Here is a 19,673-nt window from a genome sequence, read left to right on the forward strand (position 1 = left end):
ATCATTCCTTTAAAACCCATTGCCTTTTCTTGCCTTTGAGGGAACAAAACAAAGGATTTGAGCTTTTTGTTTTGTGTGAAAATGTGTGTGTGTGTGTGTGACTCTAAGGTTCAACTGGGTCAGAACACAGATTAACACCCCCCCACCACACACACACACACACACACACACACACCCATTCCCGCTCATGCCCTTAATCTCCTCGGCCATTTGAATGTTTGAGCACCAAAACAATTTCATTAGTCAACTTGCAAGGACTCTGCACAAGCGACCAATGCTGAGCTCCTGCCTCCCCTAGCTTTCTGTCTCGCCCCCACCCGCACCCCCAGTCCAGACCAGTGACACCACCCTCACTCCCAGATGTGCACCGCTTCTTTCCTCTTTTTTTCTCTCCCCCTTCTTTTCTCCAGCTCGGTGTCAGCCTTTCATACATTCTTTAACAGTGGGGATGAAAGGGGGATTTTTAGGAAGATTAGGGAATGGGATCCTCTAGGCATTGTCTGAGAATCTTCAGATAAAACGAGCTGGGTGGATGGAGTCAACGGGAGAGAGGGAGGGAGGGAGTTTGTCCGGATGGCGGGGTTAGGGGGTGTAGCTGTTCGCCACGTCCCAGAGACGTGCAAGTTAAATTTGTTTAACTACTTCTTATTTGTCTTTATTTTTGTCCTTTATCTTTCTGTCTGTCATTCACTTTCTTCCTCCCTGATGATTTTGTCTCTGCTTTTATTTTTTGTTACTTTTTATATTTTAACACGCTTCCTCTAAATCAGTTAAAGTTGTACCAACTGGGCCAGGCGCTCCCCCTTCCCTCAGCCTGCCAGCGATAGGGCCGATTAACATTTTCAGCAGAGGGGTGAGTAAGTTGGGAGGGTTGTTGGAATTAATTGGGAGGTGGACAATGGCCGCTTATGATAATCTGCTCTTTATTGGAGCATCCCGCCAACGCTTTCATCAGCCGCCTCTCTGCCTGAGACCCCATGCAGCAGCCGGTCCAACAAACCATGCTACAAGCTGCCAAACACATCGTCTCAGACACGCGCATACTAACACAGAATACACACACACATACACAAGTTATACATTAACAAACATTCTGAATATTTTCATACACACATACACACACACACACACACACACACAAATAGGGCATGTACTGCATAGTCAGCTACACACTCTTAAGCAGCACAGTGATGCACATAATCAAATTACCAGAAAAATAAAACAGTTTTTTATTGTTGTTTGATTATCTTGTTTTTGTGCTGTAGCTGAAAACAGTCTTTCATATAAATTAATTTTAAGGGTAAATTTGTTTGAATTAATTTGGTTTGAAGTGAAGCTGTCATGTTTTAATCCACCTGTTTTGCTCCACCTCTACGTTTGTTAATGAAAACTTTATCTTGCATCCATCTCTTAGGAAACTGACAATTCAAATAATAATGAAAAAAAACTTTTATATAGCTCAGATACACTAGGGATATCTATTATTTTGTAGTTTCTTTTTTATGTGATTGATTGTTATTTAGTTACCAAACTGCGAACTAACAACATAATTGAATTTCAACCTTGCAGTCAATTAATCAAGGCATTCTTATGGTAACGGGTGTGGTGGCACTCAACAATGCAGGTTAATGACCGAGGTTTGGCCAGTAATTACACCATTCACTTGCTAACACAGCTGCTCGCCATGCTACTGCTGTCATTCTCCCCCCCCCCCCTACACACTCCTCCCCATTTCCCATTGTAATGAGCACTCCAGGCTACACATACCAACAGCTGTCTTTCCCAATACATTTCCATTTAAATATCTATTTAAACACAGCAATTTTGCATTTGTGTATTGAATCAAAGCTTGAGCCAGGGCCAGTGGCAGTAACAGCCTGGTGTTTGGTGTCAGTTTTAATGAAATGCTATTCCAGATTGAAAGGATTTATTTGACACGTTAGGGACAGTGTAAATAACAGAGTATATTAAACAAACCAAAGACTCAGTTCTTCTTTACCTCGAAAGATTTGAGGTTTTTCACCAAAATATATTTTATGGATGTTGTAAAGGGAGAGGACTGAGGCTGTTGCCCCTAAGCAAAGCTCTGAGAGAGGAAGGAGAGACAGACAGGGAGTAAAGATGAAGAAGGAAAGGATGCAGTGATTGTGTAACAGAGAGAGACAAGGGGGGAAAAACTAGTGAATCGCAGCACTGAGATGTAAGAAGGATGACTAATGTTGTTAGCAGAGCCATTACTGGTCCACAGATTAATTCATCAAGCAAATTCATCATTCACCTCCCCTCTGCCTCTTGTCAAAAGGCGTGTAATATGACACCCCTCAAATTTGTTCTAACATCTACCCCAGGGGGGGGTCGAGCTCTCCCCTCCTCCTTTCACACGTGTACACACACACACACACACTCTCTCTCTCTCCCTCCTTCTTTGCTAATGGAGCAGGCGGAGCCACTTATGCTAAAAAGATTGCAGCTGTCTGTCAGCAAGTGGGGGAGGGGGGGGGATGTCCTCCACCGGGGGTTATCACTGCTCCCTCTCTCAGATACTCACACTTTTTAATTTCTCTGCCCTCTTTTTCTCTCACTCCTTTACAAATAAATATAACTGCCTTATTACTGTATAGATCTGTGTGTGGGATCGTGTTTAAAGCTCAATAGGAGTGAAGTTTCTGTACCAATACCAGAACAGTACTTGAGAAATATTTAACAAAGTAAGCCATTGTTCTTGTCCAAACCATACCATACCCATTATATAATCTAAACTCGACACTGTTTTGATTTCAATCATGAATGATCTTATTACAGAATTAGTTAAATACCAAAAAAGTATTGTGATTTGATACCTAGCCCAACTGTATCGATGTGTATTCCCTTAAAGCATGTTCAATCTGACTCCTGGCCTGCACCAGAAACCCTACAGATGTATGCTGATGTTTGTGTTAAGCTATCTCAATTAACACCATCAACAGGTACTAAGGTTTACACTAGCACTAAATCAACTCGTGTTTCTCCGCCCCTCTAAGATCCCCAAATGGTTCACACCTCAGTGTGTGTGTAAACACATACTCAGGGAGCTAAACCACCTGGCTTAACCTTAGCTTAGCCCCACCGAGCCGCAGCTTATCCACACATTTCAACAGTGATTCCATAACACAGCTTTTAGCTTGGTAGCTGCATGTGGCAGAGAAGGTCTCAGTGTTTAACATTGTTTTATACAAATGAATGGAACAATCTGGAAATAAAGAAAAGCTGAACATTTTATTTTTAAGACAGACTTTTCCATCTCTTTGTCGCTGTCTATAGCAGATGCTTGCTTGGAGGTTACAACTGGTATGATATATTATGATAAATTGCAACATTTATCTAACACATTAGTGTGTGACATTTTCTTTAATGTGGTGATTAATTATAGTATGACCAGTGCGGATTTGTTTTGGCTGATGATCTGGTTTAAATGTCACTGGTTGTAGTTATTCTCAGTTTAATTTAATGGGATTCAGACTCTTTATTGATAACTCTAATGAGATCAAATTAAGGTCCGTAAGAGATTCACAATGTCAATTGGTTGTGTTTATTTCAAGTAGTTTCATTTGACATAAACTGCTTGAAAATGCCAAGAAACAAGTCATGTTGTTTTCCTGGTCCATATGTATGACTGCATTCACTACTGTGGTGCTAAGGCAGAACGGATACACCATAACATTTATTTTTTGTTTATTTGGTTGATTTAATCAGGGCAGTGAAAATGATTGTTTTTGCTTTATCGTTATATAGAAACTTATCTCAGTTTAGTGTTTTTGCAGCAGTCAAAATAAACAAGGTTGCAAAGCTCAGACTTTTAAGATATTTAACATTCTGAGCAGAATCCAGCTAGATGGCATTGTAGACCCCCTCTTCATGTGTCTCCTGCTAGCTGTACTGATTATGTAAAAGAAAAAGAAAAAAACTCCCTCCCCCCCAGCCCGGCCACACTCAAGCAGAGCAGTCAGAGGAGAAAACGAACCCAGGGACTAACAAATACATGAAGGTTTGGTTTAACTAAATCCCGCAGATAATGGCTACTGTGTCAAAGACTAAAGATATCGGGAGGGGTGGCGGTGGTGGGTGGATGGAGGGGGGGGATTACTCCAGCGTTTTGCATCGGTTGCTTTGAGCTGGGTGGCCCTGCTTGTCAAAAAAAAGAAGAAGGGAGAGACGGAGGGAAAAAGAGAAGGAGAGAAAAGCATTTAACGCGGCACATTGAGAAGAAGAGGGCTCTTAATGCCATCAAAGCAAGGGGAGAAATCAGCCATTAATTTATTCTGGCCCTCACACACATACACGCAGCAGGCAGGCACACAAGTGAAACACACACAAATCATGTACACTCCTGTTTCCTCCAATTGTTGATAATGTCAGTAACATCTGGTCCACGCCAGTCTTGGAAGCCCACCAGGACCAAGGTTGACAAAATGTTACCACTGATCCCCTTCCCTTCCCTCTCTCTGTATGTGTGTGTGTGATTTGTGTGTGGATTGAATTATAGCCCTGACGTGAGGAGAACATTTTCACCCTTAGATTCAGGAGGAGGGGCTGATGACTGGACTATTCATTGGCTGATAAGAACTGATGGGGAGGTTAATAAGCTACACACCCAGGTCATCACTTTTTTTTTTTTACTGGGCTACTGAGGAGAATGGAGGAGGACGTGTGTGTGTGTGTGTGTGTGTGTGTGTGTGTGTGTGTGTGTGTGTGTGTGTGTGTGTGTGTGTGTGTGTGTGTGTGTGTGTGTGTGTGTGTGTGTGTGTGTGTGTGTGTGTGTGTGTGTGTGTGTGTGTGTGTGTGTGTGTGTGCGCACGCGAGAGGTTGTAAGCCGGTGGATTCGGAGGGAGTGTATCTCTTCAATATCTGTACTTTGACATACCTTTTAAAGGTCCCTCAAAGTTCTTTCTATCACACTAAATTAGCTAAATTCTGACTTTTATGCAAGTGAGTGAATTTGTGTGCTGTGCAGTAATAGGTGGTCGCACAGCATATAAAGTCGACCATTTAAGATACTGCACGCTAACAAAAGGTTATGGGGGAGTAGGAGTGTTTTCTCACCTACTTATGAATCAAGAAGAATGGAGGTTCAAGCTTCAGGATACAGGATTTCACAATGAAATGCAGTTGTAGCCCCCTCTACGCTACACACACATTCAATATATGGTACATGGTGTATATGGTAGAATAAAATGATAAAATAGAGCAAAGTATATAAAAGTAGCATTAAAGGAAGAAATATAATACATTGCATTCATATTTATTGAGCAGCTTCACCTCTTCAGCACTTTTTAAAACCAAGCCCAGTGCTGTCATTCAAAAACGCAGTGCGTTCCATTTGTACTCAGAAGTGGGATTTTACCGAGGTCAAAGTCAGAAACATGCCCCATCACCTCGGATTTCTGAGCTCAGAACTCGGTCAATGTCTGAGTACACCAATATCAAAATCCAACATGGCTGCCCCGTACATCAACAGTTGTGAAAGCTGTACTTACATACAGTTATTAGCACTTCTGTCTTATTTGTGTCTCACTAAATCAGTCGTACACACAGTCCGTTTCAACTTCTATCTGAGGACATGTTGCTATAGTGATTGTTTGCACAAAAAACTGCATAATTCGTTGTTATCAACTGGTATTGCTAACAATGGCTAACCTGGCTAGAGCTAGTCCCAAAATGAAAAATTCGACTTGTAAATGGAACGCATTCAACTCGAGTGTGACGTCATTCCCAGCTCCAGCTTCCGACTTCCCAAGGTAAATGGAACGCACAGCTCAGGCTACTTTTTCCCACAATTCCCCTGTGTAACCTGAGGCTATAGGCAAGCACCCCCACTGAGCAGAAGACAAAACCCTCTAACAGAAAAACAGACTAATCTCTCCTCCCTCCCTCCCCCCTCTCTCTCTCTCTCTCTCTCTCTCTCTCTCTCTCTCTCTCTCTCTCTCTCTCTCTCTCTCTCTCTCTCTCTCACACACATGCACCTTTTTTTAGCAATGCTGCTTTTGGATACCAAGCTTAGTATAACATTTCTTTTCACATACCATTTTAAATACTTAGTCTCTTTCCTTAACTTTCACTTGCTTCACTTCCTTACTTCCTGGTAGCACTGAGTATTGTAGTGTACTCCACAGATTCTTCAGTTATAAACAAGCAGTAGAGAAATGTCAGTGAATATATCAGCATGCACGTTCACTATATTAATGTAATCCTATAGCTGAGCTCAAACAAACTGCAGTACTGCCAGGAACCTGTACAGTACTGAATATGCTGTTTGGAGCATCAGTCAAAATGTACCTCATCAAGAATTAAAACCTGACCATTTTTTAGCTTGGATGGCTCCATCATAAGATCACAACACAAATACAAAATGAATGTAGAGCAGGTAATGCTGCAGCTTTTTACAATATTAAATGTAAGAATTCCCTTAATGACTGATCCTTGACATGTTAATGGGTGTAGTGATGCTGAGAAGTAATGTTAATCAAATTAGTTTAAACAGGTGGAGCTGAAGATGTTTTCCCAGTGAGCATCACCAGTGGTGTTGAGGTGTTTGATTGAAGAATCTCTCCTACTTTGTGTTGTATCACTGAAGCCTAATAGAAGCCAGACCCCAAAGGTCCAAGCAAAGGTTTACATTCTGAAGAATAGAAAAGGAACCAAGCAGGACCATAGCATGGGGTCTCTCCTCTCCCCTTCTATACCTACTCTTGTCCCAGGGCTAATAAGAAGGTGCTGGGCGCCTTTCCTGCTCTGATCACCCACTCACCTTAATAATAAAAGAGGGCCCCCTGTGGAAAGGAGCTAGCATGAGCGGGTGAAGATCATGCTGTTAATAGGATGATGCCTTTTTGCCTTTTGTCATGAGATTATGAACGGGGATAGCCTATCCTCTCTGCTCCTCCACTCTTCTTTGCTCTTCCCACACACAGATACAGGCCTCCTGGAGGGCCCCGTTGAGTTGGAGTGGAGACAGGCGTAACCAAGGCTTTGTTCCTCTGCTTGTATGGTAAAAGGCTCGCTAATGAAATACCTTTTAGGGGGTATCGGCAGGTGAGCTCCCCAATCAGGCATTTCAGCAAAAACACACACAGGCGTACATACACTCACATATTCTCTGTCTCCTCTTCTCTGCCCCCTCTTGCTATATTAATTACCTGAAGTGCCCTGGCCTTGCAAAAAGCTCTCGACTCTGCCGTTCTCCTTCTCTTCATCCAACACGACAGCCTAAGCTAGCCTAAAGTGGGGGGGTGCAACAGAAAAGGGAAGGATGATAATAGTAGTAATGAACACGGGTGACAGTAATGAGAAAGGTAATTGAGAAATTGTATGGCAGGCCCCCTGATTTTCCTTTTACCAGCCCCCAAGCTAAGTGGGGACAGGTTGAAAATCATGTTATTTAGAGCTCAGTTAAATGGTTCTTGTAGAGCGTTGGAGAGAGCAGGGATTTCTGACGCTAAAGCGCGCTGACAAGCATAGAGTAGCGATACAGCGGCCTAATGGGTTAGGGAGTGTTTAAAGTCACTGTTGGTGTCATAGACTCTTGATTTTTTTTCCTTTTAATTTCTTATTGACGTTGAGTGGCATGGTCAAAACAGTCTGTCCTGTACTGGTCGGATTCTTGTTAAACACTTTAATGCTTCACTGCTGTCTTTTTGCTGTTTTTTTCCTTTCCACTCTGCTCACTTTGATTCTTTTTTACCGTCTGTGTTTCTGTGTGTATGGATATGAGAAAACGTTCCCTGTAGGACTGTACATGCATCAAAGACTCGCTCTTTGATCATTGAGCATGTCTATGTGTGCCTATATGTATTCTGCTTCTATCTTATGTTCACTATAAGTCCCTGTTACATGTTTTTGTATGTTTGTGTGTGCGTATGTGTTGTCTACCTTTCTTGTGTGTGTCTTTCTGTTTCCTCCTGGCCTTCTCACCCAGGCTGTGATAGAGACAGGGCGGTCTGGGCTTTAACAGACAGAGGCTGCCTCCACCAGCCCATAGTCTGCCACTCTCTGATAATGTTTATTGATTTGTAGCAAAAACACAATTTGATGGAGTGGGGTGAGGGAGGGAGGGAGGGAGGGGAGGAGATGTGGGGGTCGAGTTGAGAAGGGGGATGGATTGTATTTGTGTGATTGTCACAGCTTGGCTGGTTCTGCTAGACAAACATAAAAATACTCCAGAAATTGCATTGGTTTTGTTCTAATCTGACCTTATTTTAGTCAATAGTCAATTAAAGAATAAAATCCTTACTCATAAACACACATTTGATTTCAGTAATTAAAACGAGAGGGAAGAGAAAGATTAAAGAGAAGAGCTACAATAAATAGGAGAAAGAAAGCTGCATAAATGACTTCTCTTACGCTAGCACTCTTCACCCCTCTGTACAAGCAACAGTGTTTGTACAAGTGTGTGTGTGTGTGTGTGTGTGTGTGTGTGTGTGTGTGTGTGTGTGTGTGTGTGTGTGTGTGTGTGTGTGTGTGTGTGTGTGTGTGTGTGTGTGTGTGTGTGTGTGTGTGTGTGTGTGTGTGTGTGTGTGTGTGTGTGTGTGTGCTAAGGGAAGACTCCCAATATGAGCATTTCATCTCCAGAGTTAGTCTATTATGTGAACTCTGTTTGCCCGCACCCCCACTTCTTCTTAACCTCCAAGTTAGAGGAATGAGAGAGGTGTCTGGAGGTTGGCCTACTGTTAGCTCTGAGGTCAAACATGTTTGCCCAAGGGTGTGTGTGTGTGTGTGTGTGTGTGTGTGTGTGTGTGTGTGTGTGTGTGTGTGTGTGTGTGTGTGTGTGTGTGTGTGTGTACATGGGAGAGTTAGTAGAGGAGAGCAAGGAGGCGGGTGTGTTTAAGAGAGAGGAGGATGAGAGGAGGAAACATATTAGCAGGACAAACCTATCGTCTATGTTTAACATAGTCTCTGAACACAAATGTTCAAACAGTGACATGATAGGCACTGCATATGTACACTCTCCTGCTCATTAAAAAAGGCTTTGGCAATCCTATCGTCCATAGTTCATCTCCCTTTGAAAAAGCGCTCATGATCTGGGCTGCACGAGAACAGCTAAAATTGTAATGGCACTTACTTTTGCAAGATTTTACAGAGCACCAGTCATGATTATGGGTCTCTGCACAAAAAAACTGAAGAAAAAAACTTCAGAGACAAAAGTATATGCTACCTATAGGCTATGCCTATATGCTACCTATGTACAATAGCAAATATCTTTTGAGAGAAATGCAGTTTTATTAAAATAATGACGAAACATTTTAATGTATCTGCAAAGTGTTCATTCCCATTTTATTTGGTTTTTCAGCAATATCCGTCTCATAGCAATTAAAGCATGAATAATGTTTTTTTATGGTTGTGTAGGAACTCACAGCACTTGGTTAAGGTAAAGGACAGATTGTGGTCTTGGTTAAATATTGAAAAAGTCACCACTGACTTGAAGCCCAGGACTTGTTTGGTTTTTTAAATATTTAACTGAAACCACAATATTTCCCTAAACCACAACCACACAAGCAAGGATCAGGATGCTAACACCAGTTTCAAGTCTGAGAGTTCCTCGCTTTGTACACCCACCATCCACCCTGAGCTTCCCTTTGACTTCCATGCAGCTCCAGAAAGTACATAGCACTTCTTCTACTGGAAAGACTTTGCCAGTGAGCATAATCCAGGTAGCTGTTACTAAACATTTTCTCAAAAATGCATTTGGCAAAACAAATTTGTATATAAATGTTATTTCTAGAAGACAGAGAGTCATGCTGTATTTATCAGTCATTGTAGTAATTAAACATATTACCCAACCCATATGTTACTCAATCTTTTTTATGTTTATCTTTGTTTTATATTTATTGACAGTAAACACCGTAATGTTAATTTTGTATCGTTACCAGCATCAGGCTGTCAAGCTATTACCTAGAAGGACAGATTGCAGATTTTCAGCTGCAGCTGTGCTTTGATTTGACTGACTCATGATGAGTTTATACTGGTTAACTGGTTTCCAACGTGACCAGATCATAGTTATTGATCATTGTAGCGGGTGAGCTTTTTTTTATATATTTTTTTTATCCCAGGACAAATGTTACTTCTTTTTCATTAACTACTAACACATCAGCAGGTGTTCATTTCAAACCCTTATTGGTCTCAGTGATTTTTTTTAATTGGACATTTTATATCTACTTCAATATTTTAACATTTGACACATGCTGATTTTTTTTTGTGATTTTTGATTATGGAAACCAAAATCATTACACAAGATCTTACATAATTAATTCAGAAGCTCTGCATGTTAAACAGGTTCTTTTCCATCATCCCCATACTGACAGATATGCCTCCACCGTTAAATACACTTTGTAATTAGAAACAAATAATTATGCAGCCCCACTTATCATTATGGAAAAGACCCGATTCATCCCTCAGCCAGTCCTCTGCCACTCCTGCTTCTCTCCCCTACCTCCACCTCTTTTGTAAGTTGTAAAGCAAGCAGTGGTTGACAAATGACACTGGTGGAAAAGGCAGTCATTGTGCCTCAGTGTGAGAGAACGTTTTTCTTTTTTCTCTTTCTTATTTTACTTTTCTATCCGGGGAAGGCAAAGAGGTGAGTGTGAATCGGTTAATGTGTTCCATTCACCAGACATTATACACAGGTTCAATAAAGCAGGAATCTGCTCTATATGCTGGGACCATTGTGCCATTGAGGGCAGCTAAAAAGGCCTCGAACAAGCCTCCCCGGAAAAAATAGCCCTCAGCACCACTCCAGCAGAGAGCCGAATAGAGGAGGAGAGAGCAGGAGGAATCACATGTGAAATGTAGATGACATCGGGGTATTTGAGGTGGGAGGGGGTTGATTCCTACAGTTATAACAAGTGTTGAGTTTGGAGACTGCTGAATTGGAAATTGCTGCAACTCAGTGCACTTAGTGTGTGTCACTCTGAATAAGAGCGTTTAAGAAACGTGATTCTGCTTTTATAGTGCAACATTAGAAGAAGGGTGAAGAATAGAGTGAAGGGAGTAAACTGTCAAATCTGATTATTAACTTTACGTAAACATTTTCTGACTGATTTTGCCACAACTGGAAATTTCCTCTCCTAAATCTCCTAAACTACTGCAGGCTTTAGATTATGCTGTGTGGCTTAAGCTGAATTTCTTGCTTACAAGCGACACGTTCAGTCTCCCTGCGTATCCTTCATAACAAGACACTCCTCTACTCACGTTAATTAAATCAAGTCTTCAGTAGGCTACATACGCACAATTCCCCCCCTCCGGTCCTCGCCACATACCTCTCTGATTAGGCCGGCCCCTGTCATGCATATTCACATCGCTGCAGTGACAGCCTTTTAACAAGCTCTTACCTAATCACAGGAAACAATGTTCATCCTGTTCTTTTTCTTCCTTCTTTTTCACTTTTCCTTTCATGCGTCTTTGGCTTTCATCTTCCCTGATCCCCACTGATATCAGACGGGTTTGACGGTCAGATGGAGAGAACGATGGGAGAGACACAAGTGTGGCTCGTCCCTAAATAAACAGCAATTCAGAAAGTGACTTGGACACAGAAGAGAAGTTCAGCCCTACATCCTCCCTTTCCCTCCTCCTCCTCCTCTCCTCCTTTCTCCTCCTCCTCCCTGCCTTTTTACATGTCCGATAGACAAATTGGATTAGCAGCTATTGGATTAAATGGCAAAATGGTGGGATAAGAAATGAGATGAACGTGCTGTGATCACAGCTTTTAATGTTTTTCTCTTTCTGTCTCATTCATTTTCCCTGTTATCCAAGCTCCCACTTTCAAGGCAACGGGAAGTTTCTCTAGTGAAGACAAGTGAAGGATTTCCTGGTTGTACCTCACAGAATATATTTCTGCTTTACAAATCACTTAAATAACTGATTATAAAAAATAGTTGACAATTAATTTTCTGTTGTTCAACTAATAGATAAATTGACTAATTGCTTTAGTGCAATTAGGCAATTTAAGGAAACCGTGAATTAGTCAATACTGGGGGCAACACAGGGGTCAATACTTTGACCTTCTAGTTGCTATTTCCAGCGTCTCGAATGTTTTCTTCTTTTCACTGTTTAAAATAATTATAAGTTGAATGCATGTGGCTTATGGACTGTTGCTCAGACAAAACAAGCAATTTAAAGATGTCACCTTGGCCTCTAAGGAAATTGTAAGAGGCATTTTTCACCACTTTCTAACATTTCATACATGAAAAGGTTAATTAAACAAATAATTGACAGCAAATTGATAATGTAAACTATCATTAATTGCCGTTTTAGTGCAACATTGCACCTATTGATGGCTGCTTTAGTCACAAACTTCAACAATGAAGTTTGTGCACATTGAGGACAGATGAACCAATAGACTATCAAACCCTTTAAAGCATGGGGGCTTCAACGTTTTTTAGGCCAGGGATCCCTTAGCTGAAAGAGAGACCGAGTAGGGACCCCTACTGTATATATTGTATACAATTGAGTTGCATATTGACCTGGGCCTAATGGATACAAGTAAATGGTCAATCAATGGACATCATTTTCTAACGTTAAACATACATGTGGAAGGCACAGTGACTCTTTAGGCTTTACTGTATGGCTGCCCTAGTTGCTACCGTACAGTAAGCTTATCTTCAATATGTACTTTTTTCCCACAAATCACAAAAGGCCAATTTATCTTTGCTATTAATATGTTGGATTCTTATTAATGTATATTTTCAGACATTTTAATTTTTTGAAAAATAAACTTTCAAAATAATTAAGAAATAATTTGGTGGCCCCCCTGCACTAACTCCGAGGACCCCTAGGGGTCACGGACTATCTACCTGCTCTACAGATTCCCCGATACATTGTACAAAAAAAACTATCTTATTGCTGCTTGTATGCCTTGCAGCTTTGGGTATCTTAGCAAATGAAAAGAGTCCATTTAAAAGAGTATTTACTCACTAAAACTACCCCTTGACTGCATTTGGTGAGACCTAGCATAGTAGCATTACAGACTTAATTAAAAACCGGCACAGGCCACCAGCAGCAGCAGCAGTTTGACCACCTCAGGGTGCGTTTCATTATTCCTATCTACCCTGAATGGAACAGTGGCCAAGATAGCTATCTTAATCTTATTTGGCTATAGAGGCTCATGCTGTCTTTTCACCCTGTCTCTCCTTCTCTCCGTTTCTTTCTTTTTTCTAATTCGCTCTGTGTCTCATACGGATGCATACAAACAGACATTGACCCTTGCTAACCAGCCTTTATTCATTCCTTAAGGATAACAGTCCCCTTCTACACATGCAGTTCATGTCATTGTATCCCGGTTGTGTTTATGAGACAGAGAGAGTGAAACAAGAGAGGAGGGAGACAGACAATCAGATAGAGAGGTTGTCGGGATGTGTGTGTATCAGTTCTATCTTGGCTGTGTGTGTGTATATGTGTCTGAGTTGATTGTATCTTGTGTGTTTCTCACCATCACAGCCACAGTGATAGCTGAGGTAACACCAAACATGATATTAATGATGATAGTTTCCTGTAGGTAGGGAAACCCTGTGTATCTCCATCAGACATATTTCACTAATCCTTTGATGTCCTGATCAAACATTGTACCGATGCCAAACTTATTGCTCCAGTCTCAGTAGGTTTTGGCTTGTTTTTTGCTCTGCCCTGCTCTGTGTTGAGCACTGAGAAATGGCGTGTAAGGCAAGCAGCAAGACCTAGAATGCAACCTGCCAAACCGCCAGATGCTTTGATCCAAGATGGCCCCCTGAGAGCCAGCATGGATCCACAGCTTCCCAGAGCCAAGGCTGGATTCACAGACACAGTGTCAGTGGTGTTTGCCAGGGATATTTACACCATTTGTCTACATACAACACAACGTTCACCAGTTTTTTCTCTGTTGTTGTCACTCTTAACATATGCCATTTGGTGGGCGCGCTCATTACAGTGACAGCGAGTGGATACAGTTTTAGAAAAGGGGTTGTCCCAGTGGGAATCAAACCCCCCAACCCTGCATTAGAGCCTCAATTTATTTAAGTACAGCTCGTATTCAATAATCTTCCGTTTATACATAAAACTGAAACAACCATTGCTTTTAAATGCTTTTTTTAATGTACGTTGCCTTATTTCACTGGTCACTTCAAGTAACATGCAGTTAAGCTAAGGCACTGATTACATTGTGTTAACATTAGTGCTAAAACAATCTATTGATTGATTGCTTGATTGATTAGAACAGAAAGCAATTTGTTATGATCGACTTATCGTTTAAAAATGACAAATGTTTTCTGGTTCCAGCTTCACATGGGTTAGGATTTTCTGCTTATGTAATTGGAATATATTTGGGTTTTGGACAAAACAAACAATTGGAAAATGCGCCCTTGTTCTCTGTGAAATTGAGATGGCTATTTCACACTATGACATTTTACAGACTAAGTAAAAGACAAAAGAAGCGATTATTAAAAATTATAAAAATAATTGTTTGTTGTTGTGTGTTGCTAAACATAGCAGTCACTGTCGATATTAAATACAGCAGGGAATAACTTGTGAATAACTGTGAAGTTCTCCTCTATTTAATTTCCAGATGTGTATTAAGTTTATTTATTTATTTGAATGGATTTTAGAGTTTTATCTCCCAAACATAAACAGTAGACGTAAGTAAATGTGACTCAATTTATATGTCAGAAAAAACTGCAGACACACTGCTGTCTCTTTAAGTCAGGTAGTATCTGGAGGTCAGAGTTCAACTCTAGAGAGGTTGAGTGAAGGGAGGAGGATGCTGAGCAGCTGTCGCCACTCGTCCTCCCTGCATCCCTCCATCCCCTCCTTTCTTTCTTGGCTTTGAAATTGCTCACCTGCTTGCCCTTATTCCCTTCGTCCCTCCCTACAGTCGCTTCCACATTCACCATTTTCCCCTCTGTTCATCCCTGCCTCGTCTCTCCCTTTCTCCTTCCTTATACCCTTTTTTCCCTCCTATCCTCCCATACCTTTCCTCTGACCTCCCTGCCTTTCTCTCTTTCCTCTCCTCATTTTCTTTCTCTCCCTCTCTTCGCCTCCCCTCCCTCCTTTCATAAAATGTGGCTGGTTGTTGGCTGGTAGCTGCTCCCTGGCTAGCAGTGGGGGATATAGCTTTATAATCCCCCCTCGTCTTCCAGCCCGCCTCGCCACAATGTCACAGGAGCTTAATATTTGCCATTATTATTTGCTTGTTTTATTTGACTTCGAGGCAGCACAATGACCTGTCAGTGCCGGCTTTATCCCCCCTCCGAGTGTCGTCCGTTTCAAAGTTGACTACAGTAATCCACGAGTCCCCGATTCCGCTAAATCCTGAAGCTTTCTTTCATTCGCTCATTCTTTTTTTTTCTCTCTCTCTCTCTCTCTCTCTCTCCCCCCTCCCTCCCCGCTCCACCCTCCTAAATGAAATTACATACATCTGCTGGCTCAGAGTATCACAAATGTCCACACACGCACCAGTGTCCGCCACACATCCACGCGCCTGCCTTTTGTCGTCAATGACGCATCGGCCCAATACTCCCTCTCCTCTGCAAAGAGCAGTGGTGTGTGTGTGTTTGACTGGTTTTCTCCTGTCCTGAGCAGCTGAATCAGTCAATATGCAGATATTGTGATCAATGTTTAGGAGCCCATAAAGCACCGAACCTATTGTTTTTAAATGTATAGTCTTCCAATAAAAGCATAAGTAGAATGAGCTTAAAACAGTGCATCGCTGATGTTTGAATGCATCAGAAAAATGGAGTGCAAAAGCCATTTGAAAAACAAGTTAAAGAAACAATCGCCGGAATGCTTTCTATATAGAAAAGAATGAAAAAATATAAAACATCAAAACTTGGCATACATGTTTTTCTTCCATTATACAGCGCACCAATGCCTTTTTTATTATTCATAGAGCCCCCAATTAATAAATAAGTGGTATGAAATGTCTTCTTAGTGTTAATTCTGTTATGATGCCTGTCGTAGCTTCCCAGCTATTAAACCTTCCTCTTGAGAAAGGTAGAGAAAAAACAGCGAGAGATAATAACATAAGCCTTAAGACGATCTTTCATCTGGCGTCCTCTGTTTTCATCCATTCCTTCTCTTCACAGACGCACTGAGTGTCAGATTAATGCTGCTGTCGCTGTTTAAATGGCCTCCAGTGCCACAAAGCTTATATCCCAATTCTAAACATAAAGAGTGCTCAGTGAACTGACCACAGCAGAGTTTATTTACAAAATGACAAATGCAAAATACAAATGAATATCAAAACAAAAATCCTTTGAATGAAATTGTATTTTGTAATGATCTACATGTCATCTTTAACACACATACTGAACCCAAAGCACTGACACAGGTCTACATCTCGAAACTGGTATTTACTCTGCTGCCCATCCTGTAATTTATTCCAATGTTGTATTAATCTGGAAAGACTCAAATAACACATATCAGTTTTAGATTTTATTAAGTGTTTGTAGGAAAACATGTTAATACATTTAAAATCCCAATCCTGTCACTTAAGCTACATAAATTAGATGCAAATTCAAATATGTAATTGAAGGTTTTGTCTTAATGATACGAAACCAGCATTTATCTGCTTGTCAACAGATCACATTTGAAAATGAAGGCCTGTTTAAAGCTTTAGTGCGTAACTTTTTTATATTAATGAACGTCCGTTACATTCAAGCCATTGCCAAATGAGTTGATACAAAGCTAATTGATAGTTGATACAAAACTTTCTCTGTATTTCTCAGTATGGCTATGTTCAGAAACTGGTGTCTTCCGGCAACTTTCGCACGCAGAAAATCGAAGATAATTACCTCTTCTGAAGAGTCCATCATGTTTTTTAATCCTCCGTGTCCTCCTTGGCTACAAAGAAACTGCGTCATTACTTAGAATTCCTCATGGGGGAGACAGAAACTAAGCACTATAGCTTTAACTGCTGTTTACCAACCTTACTTATGTTAAAATGCATTTAACACCACCAGTAAACTTTAACGACTTGGATGTAGTTGTCATCTCGTGCTAGTATTGAAAGACATTAAGATGCAAAACTGCCTTGAAATAACTCCTTAATAATTGGTCTTCAAAAAGCTGAATCACTTTTGAAATTGTCATACGGATCCTCTCCCAGTCTTTACTCCAGGTCAAACAGGACCAATGGAGGCTGTTCTTGTGGCTAATATGTGAAGGTTTCCATTCAGTGTGCTTTGTCCTTATCAGTTGTGCGCATCCCATTGTACCCTGTAAGTAAGTTACAGCACAGAGCTTTAGCCCCAGGCATGGGCGAAGCTTACATTAGCCATGCATCTGAGCCTTGCTAGCTCTCCATGTGTTGAGCAGATATTACACTAAGCATCGGAGAGTACCAGAGATGTGTGTTGTTTTTTTTAAGGCCCTGCTGAGTGATTGGTGGGATATGTATTGCCCTACAGTGAGAGGCTCCACTCTGTAAAGGCGCTCGACGGTAATCGCCGAGTTAATCCCGCTTGGGTTGAAGTCGTATTGACGTTGTGAAGACATGGTGTGAAGTGTGTGAATGTTTACACAAGGAACATAAGCGAGCAATGTATAAACACACATACATATCTGGTGGACAGACTGACTCTGCAGTGGCAAAAAAGACGGAGTCATTTATCTGCATCATCTCTTTCATTTGTGTATGCTTGTATGTATGTATGTATGCTCTAATTTTGTTATTTAAAGACGCAAATGATGGTAGAAAATTACCCTTTAGCTATCAAGCTCACTCTACTGTATTTTAGCTTGTTCTTTTAGCTACTGTTTATTGCTTCAAAAGGATGCAAGGAAACAACTGAGGCATAAATATCAACAGTTTATTGAAAATGTTTTTTTATCATGTGAGTAACTGCTTGTTTGTGTGTGTGTGTGTGTGTGTGTGTGTGTGTGTGTGTGTGTGTGTGTGTGTGTGTGTGTGTGTGTGTGTGTGTGTGTGTGTGTGTGTGTGTGTGTGTGTGTGTGTGTGTGTGTGTGTGTGTGTGTGTGTGTGTGTGTGTCTTGCGCGCATTTTACAGGCAACAACAAGGAGGAGGAGGAGGCCATGATGCAGGAGTGGTTCATGCTGGTCAACAAGAAGAATGCACTCATCAGACGACAGAACCAGCTCTCTCTGCTGTATGTATCTCAAAAATCGACTTGTCTGTTGACACATTAACACCACATCCACAATGCCCTATTTTTCAAGCCAGACGCCATTAGCACCTGTTAGTTTTTTGTAAAGTGATAAACACTAAAAGCGTGGAAACATCACACTTCTATTCAAGCATTAGATCAAACTCGTCGAAGCTACACGGGGTGGGAGTGTACTCTCCACTCCATTCACCCCCCTCTGTCTATCCGCTCATTGATTTACATGCGGACGGGATATGAAATCAATAGAAATGTGGCGATCATCACTCTATCGCTAGTCTCTTTGTATGTGGTCAGCTGCGACAGGTGGAGACACACACTCATACACGCAGCCTTTTTTTCTTCTTCATTTGAGGCTGTTGGGATTTCAAAGTGTGCAAGTGGAGGAGAGATTGAAGTATTCATAATCACATTATATCGTGGGAAAGGGGAGGCTTTTAAAGTGGCCAATTGACAGAAGGGCTGATTATTAGCCCTTTCTGTTCTCTCTTTGTGGAGGCGAAGAGAAAAGGCGCCTGTGAAGGACAAATTCTATTAGGGACCGAATAAGCTCATTTTTTAATATGGCTGAAAGAGGAAAGAATTTAATTTGTGCTGCATACAGACACACACACACACACACATACCCCACATATACTCATACATACACACATATAGACCACACACACTCATGGCATGTCCATACAGTAGATACACATTTATTTCATTGTCTTTTTCCTTCTCCTTTATGCTTCTTGTCACTCGTTTTTTATGCATTTTCACCACCTTTCTTTTCTCTTTATATTCCCTTTTTTTTTTCCTCACACACATTCACATTCACCCAGGGCGTGAGTGTGAGCGCAGTATGTGTATCAGTTATGTGCAGTAGATTAATGCGAAGCCGGAGAAGGTCCAGGCGAGTAGCTGAATCAATGTTTATTGCAGGTTTCTTTAAGTGCTTAATGATTTAGTCATTAACATATTGATGAACTTTGTTGTCTGTGTGTTTTTTTCTCTCTCTTTCTAACTTGCCACAGGGAGAAAGAGCACGATCTGGAGAGACGCTTCGAACTGCTGAACAGAGAGCTGAGAGCCATGCTGGCCATAGAGGGTAGGTATACACACGCACACATGTACACACACGCACACACTCAGGAGGTCTTAGGATTTATTTTCCTTTGTTTTACTAACAAACTTACTTGCACTGTTAAATTTCAAACTCTTATTTTTGTGTCGTTAGAAAATCATTTTGACCATCAAATGATTCCGCTTAAATTAATCAGGATCACTACTGATTTAGAATAATCTCCTGGATTGTGCTACTGTTTGCAAATGGGAAGCAAAGTAACCAACAATCTGTCAGGGAGTCACTTTTCAGAACATCTGATAATGTTTCTTTAGCTGTCAAAATGGCTACTAGAGAAGACAAACAGAGTTTGCATTTCCTGGTAACAAAGAGAAAGTAAAGCTACTGTCTAATCCATCTTTCTCCACCTGTATGGTCTTATGAGCCTTTCTTGCATTCTGTCCGGCTGTTGGCCAGCCTTCATCAAGAGCCTGAAGCAGGATGATTTGAA

General features: G+C 41.2%; 1 protein-coding gene across 7 annotated transcripts in view; it reads left to right on the top strand.

Annotated features, from left to right (window-relative positions):
• Positions 1 to 19,673, top strand: part of ehbp1 (EH domain binding protein 1) — a 160,362-nt gene that overhangs the window by 131,030 nt on the left and 9,659 nt on the right. For all 7 annotated transcript variants that reach the window (XM_039783401.1, XM_039783405.1, XM_039783406.1 and 4 more), the window contains 2 exons: positions 18,003 to 18,102; positions 19,134 to 19,207. In XM_039783401.1, the coding sequence (XP_039639335.1) occupies positions 18,003 to 18,102; positions 19,134 to 19,207 (174 nt within the window). The remainder of the gene's footprint in view (positions 1 to 18,002; positions 18,103 to 19,133; positions 19,208 to 19,673) is intronic.

The sequence above is a fragment of the Perca fluviatilis genome, chromosome 19 (assembly GCF_010015445.1).
Source record: "Perca fluviatilis chromosome 19, GENO_Pfluv_1.0, whole genome shotgun sequence".
NCBI lineage: Eukaryota > Metazoa > Chordata > Actinopteri > Perciformes > Percidae > Perca > Perca fluviatilis.